The sequence below is a fragment of the Tachypleus tridentatus genome, chromosome 3 (assembly GCF_004210375.1).
Source record: "Tachypleus tridentatus isolate NWPU-2018 chromosome 3, ASM421037v1, whole genome shotgun sequence".
Lineage (NCBI taxonomy): Eukaryota > Metazoa > Arthropoda > Merostomata > Xiphosura > Limulidae > Tachypleus > Tachypleus tridentatus.
In genome coordinates this window covers 33,565,373-33,589,278 of record NC_134827.1, presented here as the reverse complement: position 1 = coordinate 33,589,278, position 23,906 = coordinate 33,565,373, and the positions used below count along the sequence as shown (strand labels likewise).

Genomic DNA, 23,906 nt, shown 5'->3' with positions numbered 1-23,906 from the left:
GGTAGAGTACTGAATATGACTACTGTATGCACTGTAATAACAATCAGGTAGAGTACTGAATATGACTACTATATGCACTGTCATAACAATCAGGTAGAGTACTGAATATGACAATCAGGTAGAGTACTGAATATGACAATCAGGTAGAGTACTGAATATGACAACTATATGCACTGTCATAACAATCAGGTAGAGTACTGAATATGACTACTATATGCACTGTAATAACAATCAGGTAGAGTACTGAATATGACTACTATATGCACTGTCATAACAATCAGGTAGAGTACTGAATATGACTACTATATGCACTGTCATAACAATGAGGTAGAGTACTGAATATGACAATCAGGTAGAGTACTGAATATGACTACTATATGCACTGTCATAACAATCAGGTAGAGTACTGAATATGACTACTATATGCACTGTCATAACAATGAGGTAGTGTACTGAATATGACTACTATATGCACTGTAGTAACAATCAGGTAGAGTACTGAATATGACTACTATATGCACTGTCATAACAATCAGGTAGAGTACTGAATATGACTACTATATGCACTGTGATAACAATCAGGTAGAGTACTGAATATGACTACTATATGCACTGTCATAACAATGAGGTAGAGTACTGAATATGACAATCAGGTAGAGTACTGAATATGACTACTATATGCACTGTCATAACAATCAGGTAGTGTACTGAATATGACTACTATATGCACTGTAGTAACAATCAGGTAGAGTACTGAATATGACTACTATATGCACTGTCATAACAATCAGGTAGAGTACTGAATATGACTACTATATGCACTGTCATAACAATGAGGTAGTGTACTGAATATGACTACTATATGCACTGTGATAACAATCAGGTAGAGTACTGAATATGACTACTATATGCACTGTCATAACAATCAGGTAGAGTACTGAATATGACTACTATATGCACTGTCATAACAATGAGGTAGTGTACTGAATATGACTACTATATGCACTGTCATAACAATCAGGTAGAGTACTGAATATGACTACTATATGCACTGTCATAACAATGAGGTAGTGTACTGAATATGACTACTATATGCACTGTAGTAACAATCAGGTAGAGTACTGAATATGACTACTATATGCACTGTCATAACAATCAGGTAGAGTACTGAATATGACTACTATATGCACTGTGATAACAATCAGGTAGAGTACTGAATATGACTACTATATGCACTGTCATAACAATCAGGTAGAGTACTGAATATGACTACTATATGCACTGTCATAACAATCAGGTAGAGTACTGAATATGACTACTATATGCAATGTAGTAAAAATACATTGTTTCCAGTAAATGACCTTGTCATGTGTGTTTGAAATATTATAATTCATCATTATTTCTCTATGTAGATACAAATGAGTTCTAATGTCTATAAAATAGGCTTCAGATAACTTGTTCATAATGTAAATTTGGTAGCTACTTACAATTTCATACCTTTATGTGTGATAAACATTCACAATGCACATTTTATTTGTAGTTTAAGAAAGAATTACTAATATAAAAATATATTCAATAAACCAACCAATCAGTAATAAATCCACAAAATATCAGGTAAAACAAATGACTTTGTAATATTTTGTAACTATAACAAAGTTGAACTAAATACAGACATTGTGTAAGATGATCCAAATTCTGAGGTTATACATTCTGCAGAATATAATTCAGAGATGCAGTGTTTTAAGATGGAATCAGTCTTGGCTCACAAATTATACATTATCAGCACAGAAAATTAGTCATGACATGGAAAAAAACATCCATTTTGTTCTCGATCGTCACCACAGTAAATAGTAAAGTTTGCACGAATAAAATCTTTGGTGATCAAACTTCATTACTTCTTAGCACAACATAACATACAGCACATGAACTGATCGCCTACCTAATCCTAGTAACATTTAGAAACAACACAAAAAATATTCAGTCCCTAATATAACACAGAGTAAATCTGTTAATTCTAACTTTATAACACACAGGTCATGAAAACCAATGTTATAAAGTATGGTGTTAAAATTTAACTTTGTTTTGCTGTGAAAATTATTAAGTTTTAACAATATCTAAATAATATGACAAAAATTCAGAAACAAAGAAAAAATAAGAAAATGTAATTGAGAAATAAATCAATGTAAATAGGAAAATATTTTAGAAATAACCAACCCAAGCCACAAATACTCCTTCATCAGTTGGGTCAAGAGGGTTTCCTGGGTGGCTCCTTGTTCCTCCTTTAATATAAATACCAAGTTTTTCGTGGGACTTTCTTGTTATCACAATTTCCTAGTAGAGAAAATAAATGTGTACCTATGTTTGTAATATAATTCATCATTTTGATGCTTAATTAATAGACAGTTAAAAATAGAAAGAATGAAACATGCAGAAGAGACAATTAACTTACAAACGTTAACAAGCCGATGTTGCTAGATGAAGCTTTAACGGTTTCATGCAAAATTAACCTCTGCAACTACATACATCTTAACAAAGGTATAAAAACATGAATGATCAAACATTTAGACAATGTTTCTACTAGCACAGTTATATTCAGTGTTACATGTTAAACTTGACAAGACTGACAACAAGCAAATTGCACAATGTGCCCCAGTCACCATGCTTGAATTACTGTTTGATTTACAGTACTACTCAACTCTGTAAGTGTGCTACAGAAGCAAAGAACAGTTTCATTACATTACAATAACGTTTCTGGATTTCAATAATGAACAAGATCTAACAACCGCATTATATACTCTTGAATCAAAGCTGTAAATAACCGTTTCAGGTATTCTGTAAATTATAGCTGTAATGAAGCAAATTAGAGAAAAACTGTAAACAATTTCATGTAAATAACAATATCTAATACCTTAATAATGAAGCATATTTCTGACTTTGCTTTAGAACACTGAGAGTTGATACTGCTTGAATAAACATGTCATAACATTACACTAGCTTTATTCTGTAACCTGGACTACCATATTTCTTTCAGCGAAACCAAAACATGAAATGTGCTTACCAAGTAGTGGTGTAATATGGAGTTCAGGCTAATTTTGTATCAATCTAATAACAGATGCACTTGTTCAACACATGTTATTTCAAACATCTCTTTATAAAGTGAAATGAAATTCAGTATAATTTTTAGATATGTTCTCTTAGTATCAGCAGAGACAGTATACATTGGTTTTATTCAAATCAACTGAAGCAACATGTTTTGACAGTAGACAAACTATCGCTTCACACCAGCACACATTTCTAGACATCATGAAAGCATAGTTTATAAATAAGTATACAACACAAAGCCACAGCAAGATCTTTACTTACAGTTACAGACACAGGCTCGAAGTGTAGCAAGTTCTAGCCAGAAGAGAAGCATGTTGAAGAAAGCAAAGGTGAGACAGCAGACAGAGCAGCTGTTACACATAGTAACGGAAATTTACTTTTATTTGCAGCTACTAAGTACCAAGTATTAAGTACACAAGTATTAAGTATCAAGTATTAAGTATCAAGTATTAAGCACACAAGTATTAAGTACTAAGTATTAAGCACACAAGTATTAAGTACCAATTATTAAGCACACAAGTATTAAGTACCAATTATTAAGCACCAAGTATTAAGTACTAAGTATTAAGCACACAAGTATTAAGTACTAAGTATTAAGCACACAAGTATTAAGTACCAATTATTAAGCACACAAGTATTAAGTACCAATTATTAAGCACACAAGTATTAAGTATCAAGTGTTAAGCACACAAGTATTAAGTATCAAGTGTTAAGCACACAAGTATTAAGTATCAAGTGTTAAGCACACAAGTATCAAGTATCAAGTGTTAAGCACACAAGTATCAAGTGTTAAGCACACAAGTATTAAGTATCAAGTGTTAAGCACACAAGTGTTAAGCACCAAGTATTAAGCACACAAGTACATTTATACCTGACAAATTGTGACTCATAACTTTAGAAATCAAAGAAATAAATATAACATCAATGAAAATTATCACAAAGGCAAAACTGTTCTACCTGTGACCAGTTTATTATGCAAGCTGTCTGTACAAGGAAACGTACCTAAATTCAGACTAAATAATCTAATGCAATGGCCTTGTTAACATCCTTTTGTACAAATTAATATCGTATGTAAAACAACTGATAAAATTCTGTCATATATAACAAGTTTTGTTTTGACACATGAGCTATATGACTGACAGGTTTATTGTGCACCAATATTAGATACAATCCATTAAACTTTCCAAAGATTAATTATATAATCAGGTTTTTTTATGACATAAAATGCTTAGCTGCCTCATTAATATTGATTTCTTACATTACTGGATAAACATTTCTGTTCTATCTGGGATAACTAGCTACAGATTAGAATGTACTGGAGATAAAATGTAAAACGTAAAACCTTCTATGATAGTTTTAAATATGTACAACATTCCTGGTTTGAATCCCATAATTTGTTCTCATCTGTCTGTGACTGTTTGTTACTAATCATTTTCTTCAAGTGATGAAGTAGTAATTAATCAACTGCAAATACCTACTGAGTGAAAAGAAGATAATGTTTCAGTTGCTATAGTGACATCTGTGGAAGAAAGTCCCAGCAAAGAAACAGAAATGTCACCCCTTTTTTGTTCAATTGGCATCTGCAGTCTATTAAATTTCTCAAACCTAAAATGTCTACACTGCTTAAAGTTCCATTCAAACTTTGACAGAGTAATTGAAAAGTAGCTTAAAAGAAAAGGTGAAACTAAGGAAGACAACAGGAGTTCCTCTTCATAAATTATTGTGAACTCATTGCCCAAGTCCATGAAGAACACAGTGTTGCAAGTGTTAGGTTTGGAGGGGAAAATGTTAAACAACAAAGAGAGCCATAGTTTTGCAAAAATTCACATCAAATCATTTGGTTATAAATAATATAGTACAAAATGTCAGATAGAACTTCTGATAACTTGTAGAAAAGAGGATGTAATAGGTGCTATGGCAAATGTGTTTGATTTTCAAGTATAAACAAATAAGATGGAAGGTTACAAAAAACACACTTTGTCTCAGTAATACATATGTATGTAAAATAATGAGTAATATATGTTAACTTCCAGATTCTCAGAGGAATGAGAATTACAGAAGAACCAAGGCTTAAAGAAAAATAATTCACAATTCTCACACCAGGGAAGAACAAGAACATTCTGTAAATAGTTTTGTATGGAATTAAAACATATATAATATAAAAAGTTTATTTTATAACTACATTTCAATGCCAAGCTTAATAAATTAGTTTAAGTTTTATTGTAACTCTAAAAAAATATGGCATTCATATATTGATCCAACCCATAGCTAGAGGATTAATGCACAAATAATTCGGGGCAAAGCACTAGTTAAATTCTAAAAAAATTATGTATCTGGAATTTTAAAAATATCTTCCTCATAAGGAAGATAATAAACAGAATGTTTTCTTTCTGAACTGGTGTGGTGTCACTGATATTCCCTAATTTTTTTCCTTCTTATAGTGAAAATATTTAACTAAATTGCACAAAACTTAGCGTGAACTTACTCAACTGTATTTTGGTTTGGCTTTAAAAATACATATAATTTGATTTACTATTTCTATCACTTTTTAGGTTGCAAAATTTCCAAATTTCATGGAAAAAAATCATTTGGATTATTTCCTTTCACCATAAAATTTAAATGTTTGTCACTGTTGATCACAGAGTTTCAACGCACGCATCCAGACAGTTGGAGTTTGACTGATATCACAGGCCTGCTAACTTAAACAGTAAAAATGTTGTTTTGGTTTTAATAATGGATTTTCCATAACTCAGTTATGCAAAAACAATTATTATTATTGTTATTACAAATTAGGAATTAAAAATAAAACCCATACTTTGAACATATTTATTATTATTTTGTTATAGATCTTTGTGTTCTAAAACAATTGACAAAACTCTTATGTTGTGATTGGTCTAGATAAATCTACAGTCAGTGGTTGTCAACATTTTAAGCATAACAAAATGTGACCTGATGTCAATGGAAGTGATTCACTTATGTATGTTTGTTTGTTTTGGAATTTCGCACAAAGCTACTCGAGGGCTATCTGTGCTATCCGTCCCTAATTTAGCAGTGTAAGACTAGAGGGAAGGCAGCTAGTCATCACCACCCACCGCCAACTCTTGGGCTACTCTTTTACCAACGAATAGTGGGATTGACCGTCACATTATACGCCCCCACGGCTGGGAGGGCGAGCATGTTTAGCGCGACGCGGGAGCGAACCCGCGACCCTCGGATTATGAGTCGCATGCCTTACGTGCTTGGCCATGCCAGGCCTTCACTTATGTAAAAGTACATATAAGTTGATTGTTTGGCTTTTAGTTTAAAAAAAAAATCTAGCTTGTTTTGTTATTATTAATTTCACAACTAACAGATCAGTATATTGTATGGGTTTTACAAACACATTTAAATTGTGTTCCAATTTGACAACTGAAGTACAATACACCCTTAATTAACAAAATATTTTCTGCTGTATAGAAATACCTGACAATTTCTAAGAACCATCAAAAACAAGAGAAACTGGAGTATCACAAAAATTATGTAAGTGACTCAAATAAATACTTAAAGGCTCCTAAACCATTTGTTTTTAAATTATTCTCAATATATCAGGCCCCTGAGTTTTGAAGATGTTCTGACTTAAATTGTAAACATTATTAGAACTGAAACAACCAATAAACACAAATTTACCTACTGACCACAAAATTAATGTGATTTTAACTAGATGCTTTCTTTCTTCAAGTCAAGGAAAGCTTTAAACTTTTGGAAAGATATCAAACTCACAGTTTGCCCTTGAAAAAGAAAGGACCATCTTTCGAAAGTGATCGGGTTATAGTGATGGTTGATTTGGTGTTTTATGGCACAAAGCAACTAGGCTATCTGTGCCAAACATCTGGTAAAAAAGTTAAAATTAAAGTAAAATTATTAAAATGGTCGATTTGGTGTTTTATGGCACAAAGCAACTAGGCTATCTGTGCCTAACATCTGGTAAAAAGTTAAAATTAAAGTAAAATTATTAAAATTCATAAAAGGAAATAAAGGTAAAACTAAATAGCGTTTAATATTTTGAATTAAAAACATAAATAACATTAAATCCAATTTTTATATCTAGTTTACAGCAGCAAGAGAGAAACTATAGTAATACAAGTTGTAAAGGACTTTCTGTAGTATAATTGTTATTTTCATAACTCACCAGGATGACTAATGGGTAGTTCAAAAAGCAGCATTAGTCGCCTGAAGTTGGCCTTTCCAGTCCTGGTTTTATTTGACGTTACAGACATTTTTTAATTTCAAATCAAACTAGATGTACTTTGATTCTTAGAAGGGAATCACATTAAAAAAAGTCTAATGTATAAATTTAAAATAATTAAAATAGCATTAAAAACAATTAATGGCCCTTAAAAAACTAAAAATATTTCTAAGGTGGATAGTGTCACCATCACCAATAACACTGTCCAATGTTAAGGACAAACCCTGGGAAGAACATGTTTAAAATAGTGCCGTCGTTGAGAGTCGTAATGATGGCAAGACAGTAAAATGTGACTAATTGTAACCTGAGTGTTACACAAACTACACACTGGTGCATCAGTTCCAGATAAAAGAAAACGATGAGTTAACACTCCTACGGAAAGACGTTTCTAGTCCTGATTTCTCCAAGCCCGTTCCCCTGGCTGTGGTTTCGCTAGATGGTAGATAGGGACAGTGGGAATCTCGTTAATCCATTCATTAATGGATTTAAATGGCAATTTCATTTAAATACAAAATTATTAGCCTAATATTAATAACCTTTCAAGTTGCTCTGGGGCCTATTAGGCCCCACTTTTCATAGGAGTGTTAAAAAACTGTGACCAATGCATAGCCCAGTTAGAACAACTTCCTCTTTCTGATCCTTACGGAAGCAAGACAAAGTCCAATAGAGGATTTTATTTGGCAAAGCTGGTTTTCACACTGCTCACTCCAGGTCGACTGCCAACTGGCATGAAGCCGAACCTTGAATACAGGACCACAGTCCATATAAGGAACAGGCACAACAATGACAGTGCCAGAGAAGACAGATTTAGCTGAGGTGTTGGTGAGCCCATTCTCACAAATACCAACATGGCCTGGTATCCAGAAAAAACTGGATAGAAGTAGGTGTTGGAAAGAAATGGGCCAGTTGGTTTTGAATATCAGTGAGAACTAATGTGAAGCAATTCCAGGGCCAGAAGAGAACTGAGTGAGTCAGTATAAACAGAGCAATTTAAATACTGCTTAGCTTCTACGTGATCCAGGGTAAGAGAAATGGTATACAGTTCAGAACACAGAAGCTGTAGAGGGGATTCTGTATGCAATCACCAAATCACAACAAACTATGGGAGAGCCCACACAGTCACCTGATTTCAAACCATCTGTATAAATAGGAATGGTCAAAGAAAAGTCCAAAAACTTTGTCTCAGGTACCACAGGTAGTACAACTTCAGGCAAAAGTGCATGCAGACAGTTTGAGAGAGAGAGAAGTTAAATCCCTTTACTGTGGTCCACTTCAGTAAACAATTGAGGGCAATCTGTAGCTGCTGCTCAGTATTACTTATGTTTGGTGACTGACATGAAATGTGAAAGTTGTCGACATAAAGCCCATTTAAAACATTAAGAGGGAGTTGTTCAATGATGGCCTTAATCTTTATATACTGAAAAGTGTGACACTCAGAACACAGCCATGAGGGACTCCAAGTTCCTGTAGAAAAGAACAGGAAAGTGTCTAACCCACACGAACATGAAATCTCCTGTCCATTAAAAAATTAATAAAAATTGGTAAATGGCCACATAATACATATATATATGGAGATCTCAGAAAATGCCATACCTCCATGTTGTATCATAAGCCTTCTCAATGTCAAAGAATATTGATACAAGATGATGATGTTTGAGAAAAGCTTCTCTGATTGATGTTTCAAGCTGAATAAGGTGGTCCACGGTAGAGCGCTTTCGTCAGAACACATGTTGGGTGGGCGAGAAAAGGTTGTTTGATTTGAGGAACCAAACAAGATAAGCATTAACCATCCTCTCTAAGGTCCTTCAAAGACAGCTCATGAAAGCAAATGGATAGTAGTTTGAAGGAATCTTGGGATCCTTCCCAGGCTTAGAGAAAAGTAGAACAATAGCCTGGTGCCAGGCATGAGGAAAAACATTCTCCTGTCAGATCCAGTTAGAAACAATCAGAAGAACAGAAACAGAAGCAGGAGATAGATGGTGCAGCATTTTGTAGTGTACATCATCAGGTCTGACCGATGTACTGCCAGATAAATGAAAGGCCAGTTTGAGTTCCACCAGCGTAAAGGGATGATTACAATTATAAACATAATCAGATCAAAAGGAAAGAGGTGATCACTGTGCCAAAATCTTGATGGCTAAAATGGTAGAGGATGAAGCAGAAGTGCTAGACAAAAGCTTTCATCTAGAGTATTGGCGATGTTCCAGTTATTAGCTACTTCCTGACCATCAGAGAGCAAGATCGAGAGGTGGACAGTATTATATTGCCCACTGATCTTTCAAATCTTGACCCATATGACTTTGGATCTGATGATAGAAGATATGGTGGTTGTGAACTTAATTCAAGAGCCCTTCTGGCTTTGACGTCTTAACCACCGTGCATGTGCACGAGCCTGCTGGAAAACGATGCAGTACAAGAGTGTGGGATACGTACAAAAAGTATCCAAGGCCTGTTTTTGAGCCTTCTGCACTATGTGGCAGACAAGATTCCACTACGGATGAGGATATTGCAGAAAAGATTTAGGAATATACTGAGCTGCTGCCTGTATAATACAGTCAGTTACTGTTGCCACACAGTCGTCTATTGATGGCTTACAGATGATGGCTGGTCAAATTCTGCAAGAGCAGTAAAAGAAGGCCAGTTTGCTTGATCCAGTTTCCACAGGGGCACACAGGTAGGGTGGCATAAACAATGCCAGTCTCTCTCCAAATTACAGGAAAATGCTCACTGCCTCGTGGGTTATAGTCACCCCCCAATAAAAATTGGGAGAATAGTGAAGGGGAGCAAACTGAGTGACCAACAGCAGTAAAGGATTGACTAGGTGCATGAAAATAAGTGTAAGAACCATTACTAAAAAGAGAAAAGTTGTGATCAGAGAGCATACGCTCTATGGAGCAATCCATGGATCCTACCGTGGGTTGATTGGGCAGGTCCTTGTTGTCGGAAGAGGATTCCAGCAACTGAGGATGTGAATGAATGATCATTTTGCATCTTTGGGTGAGAGAAGATATACCCGAGGAAATGCCCGTATGTGAAGCCACAGAAAGTGGATCTTGGGGTTTTCTGGAATGTATATTAGGGACAGAAATGGGTGTTGACGTTGATTCATCAAATTTTTTAATCATGGAGATCAAATGACTTTTCATATGGTTTGACAATGATTCTATTGGAGGCACAGAGAAATCCGTCTGCACTACCACCGTAGTAGTGGAATGAAATGCCGAGTATAGGTCCGAGATGGCGTGGTGGACAGTAACTTTCGAGCCTCAGGGTAAGTTATGTTTCGAATCATTTTCAAATCCAGCACCTCTTTTTCTTCCAACCATTTATGGCAAGAATGAACGTAGCACAGGTGAGAGTTGTTGCAATTGATCCAATGAGGGTCCATTTCACATTCATAGGCATTGTGGTCCTTGTTACCACAATGAGCACACATCAAGGAACCACGACATAATGTCTTTGAGTGACCGCTGACACTGAAAACATCTTAGAGGGTTTGGAATATATGGCTGTACCTTGCAATTACGGTAACCTGCCTTGATAGTGGCAGGTGGACGCAGTGATGTAAATCTCAGAATGAGGACACTGGTTGGCATCACAATTCCATCTTTGCAAGAGGAGATTAGCCTCACTGCAGAAACTTCTTAGGTGGAGAAACCAGCGAGAATCTCCAACTCTGGGATGTTCTTCAAATCCCTCTCAACAATAACTCCTCCTAACGAATTCAAAGTAGCATGAGGCATAACCTCAGTAGGTATATCCTCAATTGGCTTTGAATGCAATAGGAGTTCACTGTGTTGAGGTATGGATGTTTCCACCAATATGTCACCAGATCAAAGCTTCTTTACTGACTTTGGAGAGCCAGCAAGACTCTCTAGTCCCTTCTGAATGAAAAAGGAGACATCTACCCTAAAGGTTTGTCTGTAAGAGAATGCAGTATAAGTAAATGAAGTACATGTGTTACAATGCTGAAGATTGCTGCTCAGAATTTTCAAGCCGTGGTCGTTTACCTATGGACTGTTTTTTCACTATTTTATTTAAGTTTTTATTTGAAGAATCCACAGTGAAAAAAAGAATATTTCAGTGCCCACTGACCCCACCCACCATGTAGCCCTACGAGGGGATGCACTGCAATGCCAAACTAGGACACTGTAGCAACGTCAGGCTTTTGTGAGCACTATATACCTAAACACCAGCATCGGACACAATATCCACCACACCTGTGGAGATCATCCAACACTGGTACTTGGTTTACCCTAGACCAAGTGGTCCAGCCGACTGACCCTGAGGAGCCCCACCCCAAAGCCACCTATCTACAGGAATTCAAGACCAAAGTGGTGTGTTAGGGTTGTACCCCTCAACCACTAGGATCCTCTCCTCCCCTTCATGGGTCACCATGCACAGCAAAAATACGGGTGGATATTTAGATCCCAGAGGAGGTAAACTGAAAGAACAGAACCTTTCCTGGGAAGTCCCTCACCATGCACAGCAATCCACACCAAGGTGTAGGTTATAGGGTTTCTATTTCATTTTTGGAAGAACATGAGTTATTAACCAGTGAGTGACACAAGTTATTACACACTTATATACCCTACAGTCAGAATGTTAAAACCTCCAGGTGAATAGTTACAATCTTCACCAAAAAAACTACAAAAACTTTCTACTATCCACAAGTGTTACTTAATTTCCAAACATATTTTAGTTTAGACAAGTACAAGCGTATTTCCCTGCTAATTTTTAACCAAACTGTCTTTCACTTTGGTGTTTATGATTTACTGAAATTTATTCAATCATTTTGAGAAGCTATTCCACTTGAGTGTGAAACAAAACTGAAAAAGTTGATCAACTACTTTCTTAATGAGTTGTGTTAATAACATCAGGAACCTACAGAGGAGAGAGATACTTGGTCTGAATGGTAAATAAATCATCAATCTTGGGTATAATTTACATTTTTATTGTAAATGAATCTTGTACTTCAATACTGTGATATCCTGGTTACCCTAAATAATGTTTTATGCAATTCACAACAGTGTATGGTGCATATTAACAGTACCACTAGTTCGTTTTTAACAAAGCAAAATTATTTTTCTGGAATGAACCGTGGCCTACCTGCCAGCCCTTGGGAAGCGGGTCATGCCGAACCGTAAGAATCATCTCGTATGTTGGTGCAAGAAGTTGTAATACAGCGTCTTGGTGGGATACTTTCTGAATGTCTTCACCATTCACCTGAACAGATATTCAGTTAATAAGGTGAAATACACCTTTAGAAGCAACATTGCAAATTTTCATACAGCTTCATTAAAATATCAGTTATTGTTTTGAGTATTTCTAGAACAAGAGCCAGATTTACTTATGAGATAAATAAGTGTATAAATGTTCTCTATAAATAGCTTTTCACCACAGTAACATAATGTTAACAAGCTTAAGACTTTTACCTTTTTAAAGTACTTAACTAAAAAAAAACAACAACCAACAGTTCCTTTATTCTTTACAGAGCCATGGGAACATACCCGTCTTACTTCGGGGCACTGCCACGTAAATATGGATTTTTTTTACCCCATAATGAAATAGTATTCCTTTTCAAACTTACTAAAGTTTACATTTTCAAGTTTCAGATGAGTAATGAAATATTAAAATACATATTTTTCATTTGTTGTTGTGTATCAAAAAATGAACGCACTTCTCTATAAGCCATAAAATAAAAAATATAACTTTCAGCTTTCATATACAATAAACGTTATTTCTTAAAAGCATATAAAGTTTTGTTATGATATGTAATTGGCAGGTATTGAATTATGATCATTTCTGTGTGATATTAAATTACATCTTTCTCATTATTGTGTATCTTCGTGTGTTGCAAATTTTGACTAACTGAAAGTTGGTTTTAGTGTTTTCAGGCTTTTGTTTTAATATAATGAACCGTAATAGTGAAAATGAAAGCCTGAAAACAGTACCAAGAGATAGCCATTCAAGTCCTCTTAATGAATAGAAAACATGTGAAAATCTTTCTAAAAATTTAAAAGCATTAGAACAGCATAAGAAAAATATACAGCAATGATATTAATAGAGAAACAAATAGAAAAGTTTCTCTGAAAAATTATGATTTGAAAGATGAACACGACTAGAAATACAGAAAACTTGAAAATACATCAGTGAATAAATAGAATACGTCACGAACAAGATGCATGTTAACATAAGTAACATGAAGGATGTGCTTAAACCGCTGTTTATAAAAGTGGATGTCTTGATTGTCGAGGTACAGAGAAACGTGGATGTCTAGATTGTCGAGGTACAGAGAAACGTGGATGTCTAGATTGTCGAGGTACAGAGAAACGTGGATGTCTAGATTGTCACAGTACAGAGAAACGTGGATGTCTAGATTGTCACAGTACAGAGAAACGTGGATGTCTAGAATGTCACAGTACAGAGAAACGTGGATGTCTAGAATGTCACAGTACAGAGAAACGTGGATGTCTAGATTGTCACAGTACAGAGAAACGTGGATGTCTAGAATGTCACAGTACAGAGAAACGTGGATGTCTAGATTGTCACAGTACAGAGAAACGTGGTTGTCTAGATTGTCACAGTACAGAGAAACGTGGTTGTCTAGATTGTCACAGTACAGAGAAACGTGGTTGTCTAGATTGTCACAGTACAGAGAAACGTGGATGTCTAGATTGTCACAGTACAGAGAAACGTGGATGTCTAGAATGTCACAGTACAGAGAAACGTGGATGTCTAGATTGTCACAGTACAGAGAAACGTGGATGTCTAGAATGTCACAGTACAGAGAAACGTGGATGTCTAGATTGTCACAGTACAGAGAAACGTGGTTGTCTAGATTGTCACAGTACAGAGAAGCGTGGTTGTCTAGATTGTCACAGTACAGAGAAACGTGGTTGTCTAGATTGTCACAGTACAGAGAAAGCGTGGATGTCTAGATTGTCACAGTACAGAGAAACGTGGTTGTCTAGATTGTCACAGTACAGAGAAACGTGGTTGTCTAGATTGTCACAGTACAGAGAAACGTGGATGTCTAGATTGTCACAGTACAGAGAAACGTGGATGTCTAGATTGTCACAGTACAGAGAAACGTGGATGTCTAGATTGTCACAGTACAGAGAAGCGTGGATGTCTAGATTGTCACAGTACAGAGAAAGCGTGGATGTCTAGATTGTCACAGTACAGAGAAACGTGGTTGTCTAGATTGTCACAGTACAGAGAAAGCGTGGTTGTCTAGATTGTCACAGTACAGAGAAACGTGGTTGTCTAGATTGTCACAGTACAGAGAAACGTGGTTGTCTAGATTGTCACAGTACAGAGAAACGTGGTTGTCTAGATTGTCACAGTACAGAGAAACGTGGTTGTCTAGATTGTCACAGTACAGAGAAACGTGGTTGTCTAGATTGTCACAGTACAGAGAAACGTGGTTGTCTAGATTGTCACAGTACAGAGAAACGTGGTTGTCTAGATTGTCACAGTACAGAGAAAGCGTGGTTGTCTAGATTGTCACAGTACAGAGAAAGCGTGGTTGTCTAGATTGTCACAGTACAGAGAAACGTGGTTGTCTAGATTGTCACAGTACAGAGAAACGTGGTTGTCTAGATTGTCACAGTACAGAGAAAGCGTGGTTGTCTAGATTGTCACAGTACAGAGAAACGTGGATCTCTAGATTGTCACAGTACGGAGAAACGTGGATGTCTAGATTGTCACAGTACAGAGAAACGTGGATGTCTAGATTGTCACAGTACAGAGAAACGTGGATGTCTAGATTGTCACAGTACAGAGAAACGTGGATGTCTAGATTGTCACAGTACAGAGAAACGTGGATGTCTAGATTGTCACAGTACAGAGAAACGTGGATGTCTAGATTGTCACAGTACAGAGAAACGTGGATGTCTAGATTGTCACAGTACAGAGAGAAACGTGGATGTCTAGAATGTCACAGTACAGAGAAACGTGGATATCTAGATTGTCACAGTACAGAGAAACGTGGATGTCTAGATTGTCACAGTACAGAGAAACGTGGATGTCTAGATTGTCACAGTACAGAGAAACGTGGATGTCTAGATTGTCACAGTACAGAGAAACGTGGATGTCTAGATTGTCACAGTACAGAGAAACGTGGATGTCTAGATTGTCACAGTACAGAGAAAGCGTGGATGTCTAGATTGTCACAGTACAGAGAAACGTGGATGTCTAGATTGTCACAGTACAGAGAAACGTGGATGTCTAGATTGTCACAGTACAGAGAAACGTGGTTGTCTAGATTGTCACAGTACAGAGAAACGTGGTTGTCTAGATTGTCACAGTACGGAGAGATGGAGATGTCCAGGTTTTCACAGTAAAGAGAGATGTGAATATGAAAGTTGTTAAAAGCTGACATTTTCTTACACTAAAAATGTATTTCCAATAGGAACTTACCTTTCTCACACAATCCTGAATTGCCTTCTAAGCATTAAAATTCTTTTGCTTACAGCACACCAGTCTTTTATACCTCACAAGTTTCTTGCTATTTCAGAACATATGCTGACCATGTGACTACCCTCCACCAATCATACTGCACCTTCTATACTAGCATAACTAGCTTCCTCTGCTACTGTACAGGAATCCTCACTTTTGAGAACTGGCAAGTACAAAGCCAGAAGATATCAACTGGATATCAACTGAGAGAAAAGGTAGGAAGAGGGTGAGTGGAGGTAAGAAATATATTTTCAACATAAGGAAATGCTAACTTCTGAAATAACCTTACCTCTTCTTATCCAAAGATGGAATCCCACATTGTAAAGGTGGAGAAACTGATGAAGGAACATCAATATCCAATTAAGCAGAAAGTGATGGCACTGAAAGAACAGGTGTGCAATATTATTAAAATAAAGCACACCTGTGGAATAGACATTCCACATTATGAAGCCAGGAAGATGACACACCAAGATTACTATGTTGTGATCACAGGCCCAGTGAAGAAAATTCAGTGCCTGAAAACAGAGATCTGAATTGGGTTCCTCCTTGCTTAGTGATATGACAACAGTGAAATAGCAGGAATAAACTACAACCACCTGTCACCTCAGAAGAAAATGATACAGAATCCAACAAACTGCCAATAGTCCTATGATGTTGAAATGCAGAGTAGCTTCCTTGACAGACTACTGTCCACAAATCTCTTGGGAATCAAGGAAAGTCCTCAACCCACTAAAAAAAGCATCAGTAAGCAGATGATACTCCAGATAAGTTGGAGTAATGGGAACTCCCACCATGGTCAGTACCCTGTTGAAAAATCAAGCAGGCCAGTCATAATCCTGGGAGGAATGGTTATAGGATGGTTTAAGGGACCATGGGATAGGTTTTACTGGTTGAGAAGCATTCAGTGAAGGGAACGATTGTGAGCTCAACCACGAAAATGAGAGCTTCCAAGGATAACTACCCCCCCCCCCCCAAAAAAAAGAGAGATAGATCCCTTGTGCAGTGAGAACATGAGAAGGTAGAACCATTCAGACTGTTCACACCATATCTCTGAGCCAGTGTGGGGAAGAGTGGGCCCAAGAAAGATGAGAATGGAATCAGAAAATTCCATTCAATTAGCAAAAGAATGTACAACTCAACAAAGCACAGAACCACAAAGAACCAAATGGTAGAGCCCAGAACTGGAAGACACAACTCATGTGGATGAAATGAAGAAAATATGATGTGGGAACAGTTGGAATATGAAAATAGGTATTTGTCATGACAATTTGGTCATCCAGAACCCCAGGGAAATAAAAACAACTACACAAAGCGAGAGGTAGGACTCCATGGTGAAGCAGTTGTTTCCAGAAAAAGAGCAATTAGGATAAATCTATGATGAGTTTCTAAGTTCCCACCTGTTAAAGAATAACAAATAGATAAGAGTGAAACCCAAATTGAGACAGCACCACCCAATCAACAGTCCTTTTGTAGAGGAGAGCTTGAACAGACTATGCAAGACAACTGGAAGAAGTACAATGCTAAGAAGAGGGGAAGAAAATTGGGGGAGTGAATAGGGGATAAGAAGAACTGAAGACAAAGACCCTCACATAGAACCCCCAAATCTGTTGTTAAGTGTAGCCAAAATGACACAACTACACATACTTAAAACAAGTACTCTTTACTAACAAAACCTATACATTTGTAAGTTCTACAAAAATACAAAAAAAAACAAACCTGCAAACCTGTTACATTCGATCTAAAACATAAATTAATAAGCAATGCCTAAAGTACAAAACCACTAAAAGACAGGTAAATAAATATAACCTACTTATAAGTCCACCCAAAGAACCTACAAGACAAAGGATACAAAAGTAAAACTTACCCTAAAGAACATGAGAAGAATAAGGCACCTGGTTAATAATAACAATTTGGGACTGAAATATAATCTTCAATTAGATGTGGCTAGTGATAACAAAAAAAGAACTTAACAAACTGAAAGATATAAATAGTGAAAAGAAATATACATAACAAACCAACCCATTCACGTATTTGATCAAAGTTACAATTACCCAAACAGCAATTGTCACAAAAAAAAATATACTGAAAATTACACAAAAACAAAGTAATAATCAAATTCTGAATGCAAATTTAAATAAAAGTAGCTTATACGGTAAACTAATTAAAAAAAACATACTTACCAAATACTGAGCAGAGAAGATATGAAAGACCTAAACTATCACATGTAGAAATTAGGTCAATCCAAACAAACTTACTAAAGATGTATATACTTATTGGAAATGAGGAATGCATGCTGAAATACCCAGACCTCCTGGAGAAAAGAGCAATATCTAACCTTGGCAGGATAACAAATGGAAAGTGCCATAGAAAGAATTTGTCACTCAGTAGTTACATCCTTCCTGACAAAAAAGCATAATATGAAAAGACGAAACTGTTGAGTAAACCCACTACAAACTAAAACGTGTGCTTCCATAACAGACATGGTCAACCTGGGGACTCATGTCAGAACCATTGTCCACCACTGTGAAAACTAAATCATCCACCATACTAAATCTTGCATTCACGTGAACTATTTAGAATTCAGAAAACAGAAATATGTCTAAAACAAATGAGTAGAAATAATGGAAATCAAACACAAGTAGATGAAACCGATATAAACTTGTGGTCAAGCATAATCCAAAATTTTGTAGTTATGTGGAAAACTAGATATAAGTTTATACATAAGAATGTGAATTGAGAAAGTGAGGATCACTCTAAGATAACAGAGGGAGCTACCTGTGCTAGCACAGTAACATTGGTGGAGGGTAGTCACATGATCACAGAATGTTCCAAAATAATGAGAAACTGATGGGTTATGAAAGACTGGTGTGCTGTCAGAAATAAACTTTCTGAAATGGTTAGAGGGCAATCTAGAATTGAGATAACTTTGGGTGAGAAGAGGTAAGACAATTTCAGAATATGGATGGCAAGAATGTTACAACAGAAAGCAATGTGAAGATCAAGGTGTCACTATTTCTTAAACAAAACTGACACTAAAATGCTTTGTACAAGTAAACAGTGGTAAACACTGTCAGGAGAAAAATTTGGGATTTGAAATTTGTTTCTCCAGAAAAGCTAACCCTAAGACATTTCTTCTGATATAGCAGTTTTTATATCTGGATAATATCTTACCATCCTGACTGCCATATAAGTTATCCAGTTTTATAACCTGCAAAGAACTTTAGTATTTCTGTTTATACAAAAATTACTGTTTTAATATGTAAAACAAATCACCATGTTTTATTTCTCCTGGATATTTAACATTATTATTTTTTGTAACTGTTAAGAAACTTGAATAGTCTCTCATTTATTCAACATAAAAAGTTTTCGTACACATCTAAAACCCAATGACATATTACATTTCATACCAGACTATTTCATTACAGATTACCTCAATTTCCTTATAAAGGGCAAACTGAATTTACTGTTATTTTATATAATTCTATATTTCTTAAGTACAAATAATCCCATTCTATATATTTTTCATAATTCAATTACATAAACAGCTTGCTTTACAATGTTTTCTGAGAGACTTAGTGCCACTTTGCTTTCAAATATTACAGCTCTGAATTTTACCTTTAGTAGCCGGTCTCCCACACGCAGTTTCTCTGATTTTGCAGCGGTGCTATTAGGAACAATCTATAAGAGAACAACAGTCCCATCAGAACTCTATTCATTTTCTCGTACTGAGTCAACTCAATCTGCACAAACAAAGCATCATTAATTTGAAGTTACACTTATGTTTATGTTTAATCAAATAGGTTCCATGACTCTCTCTTATGTTTACAACAAGTTCTATGATTCATACTCATATTTACACTTAATTAAACAGGCTACATGGTTCATATTATATTTATATTGAACACAAAACTCCACAATTTCCAATGATGGTAAACAAGTCTTCTAACACACTTTATACAACAATGGTAAATAATGTTTTCAATAAATTTTATACAACAATGGTAAATAATGTTTTCAATAAATTTTATACAACAATGGTAAATAATGTTTTCAATAAATTTTATACAACAATGGTAAATAATGTTTTCAATAAATTTTATACAACAATGGTAAATAATGTTTTCAATAAATTTTATACAACAATGGTAAATAATGTTTTCAATAAATTTTATACAACAATGGTAAATAATGTTTTCAATAAATTTTATACAACAATGGTAAATAATGTTTTCAATAAATTTTATACAACAATGGTAAATAATGTTTTCAATAAATTTTATACAACAATGGTAAATAATGCTTCTAATAAATTTAATTCAAAAATAGTAAACAATTTAATCCAGTGATAAATGAATCTTCTAATACACTAAATCCAAGAGTTTTTTAGAAACTGTTCTGACTCTCTTATCCCAATAACAACCATAAGTTCTAACATACTTCTTCCAACAATGTTAAATGCCTCTTAATAAATTAAGTTTTGAATTTCCTTATGTTTTTTACAAACATGCTTGTGTGTTTAAAGTTTAAAAATAAGCAGTAAAAGTGTAAAAAAACACAGTGGTTTATAAAACTTCATACAAATTTGAAGGAAAGAAAAAAGTAAAACCCCTATGTTTTTTTATTACTTGAAGCTATACATCTAGACCTGATTTATTTAAGAATTGGTTCATGTGTTGTAAATCATAAAAGCAACTTCAGAAAGTAAAAATTTATTTTCACTACCTGTGAACAGATTACATTACATGCAGGATTAAACAATACTTCCATTGAATATATTTACACAATTAAGAATTATTTCTTAACAACTGACAGTACTTTGTTTTTTCCTGTCATGATACACAGATAATGCTCCTGTTATAAATATTCATAACATTTTAGTTTCTTAATATTCACACAGTACTGTAATTTATATGAAATTTAAACAACAAAACATTAACTTACATCTAGGTATAAACCATACCTTAGAAATAAAAATTCCAGGTTCACCTTGACCAAATGGATGGCACGGACGGTCAGCACCTCCTATAATACTGAGACCTAAGGGACCCCCTGCTTTTATGAGTTTAACGTCCTGAAACAAAGTGAAAAAATTTTAAGCAATTCTGGACTCTTACTCCTATTACTCCTGTTCACCAAAGACACGTAACTTAAAACTTAAGAAGTATAATCATTGTTAAGATAACAATGATTGGAAAAGTTTAACAAATTACATTACAAGATCTCAGATACATATAAATATTATTATAAATTGGATTAAATTTACAATAAAATACACTACTATCACTAGACACAAAGTCTACTAAAGTTGAATATGACAAAACTTGAAGAGTATGTCATAAATCAGATAATCTGGTTTTAGATCTAAATGTGGTTAAATTAATTACCAAATGCCAATACGGATGATTTTTGTGTTGCCGTCAAATTCTGTGTAGGTAAAATTATTTATTATTAATACAGATGAATCAAGTGTAATATGTTAGAAAATGTAATGGATTTTACATTTATTCAACAAACAGGAGTTACTGTACAAATACAGTAGAGACTCAAAGATGTGTGAAGGGTGAAAAAAACAACTTCTCTTTGCTAAAATGCTATTTTAGACTTTTTTTACTTATATTTGAGATTAATAGACAAAATCTTAGAAAAACTATAACTGTTGAAAGCTTACAACTCATCTCTTTCAAGTTAAGAGGAAAACTTAAGGTTTTAAAGAATTAGGCTTGTGAAGTACAAGAATGATTTTTAGATTGCACTGAAGAAAAGTCGTGGCACAGTCATCATTAAGAAAGATAAAAACGTTACAAACATTCACAGGAAATCTAACCTCTTCAACTGGAGCAGGTAGTGCCAGGATATTGCTGGTGTATCGAGTACTGACAGTTTCTGTGTATGTCGATCGAGTGATGGTTTCTGTAAAAGTTCCAAGGCCTTTAGGTGGAGGGGGAAATTCAGGTCCAACTGGAACAGGAGGATCTGGCTGTTGAATAGTAACTGTCACTAGAGGGCCAGGTAGTCGAGGAGTTGAACTGGTTTCAGCCATGTCTGAAACTGCCGTGGTCGATGGGTGTGAAGGAACATTTTGGTTAAACTCACCATACATTTGTGGTTTTTGTGAATGAGATAAGTGTACCTGAGGTTCAAAATTGGAATCTTCAGAAGCTAAAACTTTTGGTGGTTGTGAGTGTACAATATCAGAGTTTTGTAAATGAGCTAGTTCAGAATGCTGTGAATGACCTGACATGACCTGGCCCTGAGGGTTGGAAAGCTTTTCTTGTATGCCTGAGAGAGGCACATGGTTTACAGGTTCAGGTCCTTGAACTGGACTGCTGGTGTATGTGGCCTGAGTGAATTGTGAATGTGGATTGGCAACAGTGAAACATGCAAAATTACTAGGTCTCACAAACTGAGAGGAAGTGGTAAAAACAGTTGTGTGAGAAAATGGACTAGTTGCAGTAGTAGTAGTAGTTTGAGTGGTAGCAGTATGACATGATGATGACCCAACAGTTTCATTCCTCAAGCCAGGCAACTTGGTATAAATAGAATACATTGGGCGTCCATCTGTTTTGTAGCTGCCTAAATATGATGGTCTATTGGCCATGTATGAGTTTGCAGAATAGAGGCTGGTATAAGGCTTTGGCATTCCGAACACTTTAGCAGATTTTTCAGTAGGTTTGGAAACAACATTCTTTGGTTCTTTGGAATCCTTAGGGACTAACTATAAATACAAATAGTTACAATTAAAGAAGAACCACTAAATCAACAACATGAGACCAATATCATAACACTCAAACAGAAAAACAAAATGTTAGATAATTAATAACATTGAAATAACTACTATAATTTAAACAAAAAGGAAAAACACCAAAATTTAAAGATATTTAGTTCATAACATTATATATCACAATCAACAAAAACAAATGGTTTATATCACATAATATGTAAGATGAACAGTTCATTAATACACACTTATATCACATAATAAGTAAGATGAACAGTTCATTAATACACACTTATATCACATAATAAGTAAGATGAACAGTTCATTAATACACACTTATATCACATAATAAGTAAGATGAACAGTTCATTAATACACACTTATATACACACTTAATACACACTTATATCACATAATAAGTAAGATGAACAGTTCATTAATACACACTTATATCACATAATAAGTAAGATGAACAGTTCATTAATACACACTTATATACACACTTAATACACACTTATATCACATAATAAGTAAGATGAACAGTTCATTATTACACACTTCACATTAAACTTTAAAGTCAGCGATAAAAAATTATTTTATTCTAAAATCACATGAAAAATGTAGTAATGAAACAATATCAAATACTGGTTAGAGAGAGAATAAATCTATGTAGTTTAAATAATACTACAGAAGACTTAACATTACACAAACTCATTCAGACTACATACAACCATTACTAAACAATCAAAACATTACATACAACCATTACAAACAATTAAAATATTACGTACAACCATTACCAAATGATCAAAATGTTATACAAATAAGATACCGGGTGCAACCATTACCAAATGACCCAAATGTTATACAAATAAGATACTGGGTGCAACCATTACCAAATGACCCAAATGTTATACAAATAAGATACTGGGTGCAACCATTACCAAATGACCCAAATGTTATACAAATAAGATACTGGGTACTACTATTACCAAATGATCCAAATGTTATACAAATAAGATACTGGGTACAACTATTACCAAATGACCTAAATGTTATACAAATAAGATACTGGGTGCAACTATTACCAAATGACCTAAATGTTATACAAATAAGATACTGGGTGCAACCATCACCAAATGACCTAAATGTTATACAAATAAGATACTGGGTACAACTATTACCAAATGACCTAAATGTTATACAAATAAGATACTGGGTGCAACCATTACCAAATGACCTAAATGTTATATAAATAAGATACTAGGTACAACAAGTGATGTCGAGAAAACCCACTTGTAGAGAAATATATATGCAAAAACGGCTTTTTGGGTTGAGAAAATATTTTACATAGTTTAGCGAACAACGTTTCTTTGTGAACCTAACGATGACCGAAGA

The 23,906-nt window shown here is 34.9% G+C and overlaps 1 protein-coding gene across 1 annotated transcript in view; it reads right to left on the bottom strand.

Annotated features, from left to right (window-relative positions):
* Nucleotides 1–23,906, bottom strand: part of LOC143245792 (uncharacterized) — a 216,390-nt gene that overhangs the window by 43,880 nt on the left and 148,604 nt on the right. Inside the window, exons 23-27 of the mRNA XM_076492046.1 lie at nucleotides 21,615–22,505; nucleotides 20,751–20,861; nucleotides 19,406–19,468; nucleotides 12,437–12,553; nucleotides 2,215–2,331 (exon numbers count right to left, since the gene is read on the bottom strand). Of these exons, the coding sequence (XP_076348161.1) occupies nucleotides 2,215–2,331; nucleotides 12,437–12,553; nucleotides 19,406–19,468; nucleotides 20,751–20,861; nucleotides 21,615–22,505 (1,299 nt within the window). The remainder of the gene's footprint in view (nucleotides 1–2,214; nucleotides 2,332–12,436; nucleotides 12,554–19,405; nucleotides 19,469–20,750; nucleotides 20,862–21,614; nucleotides 22,506–23,906) is intronic.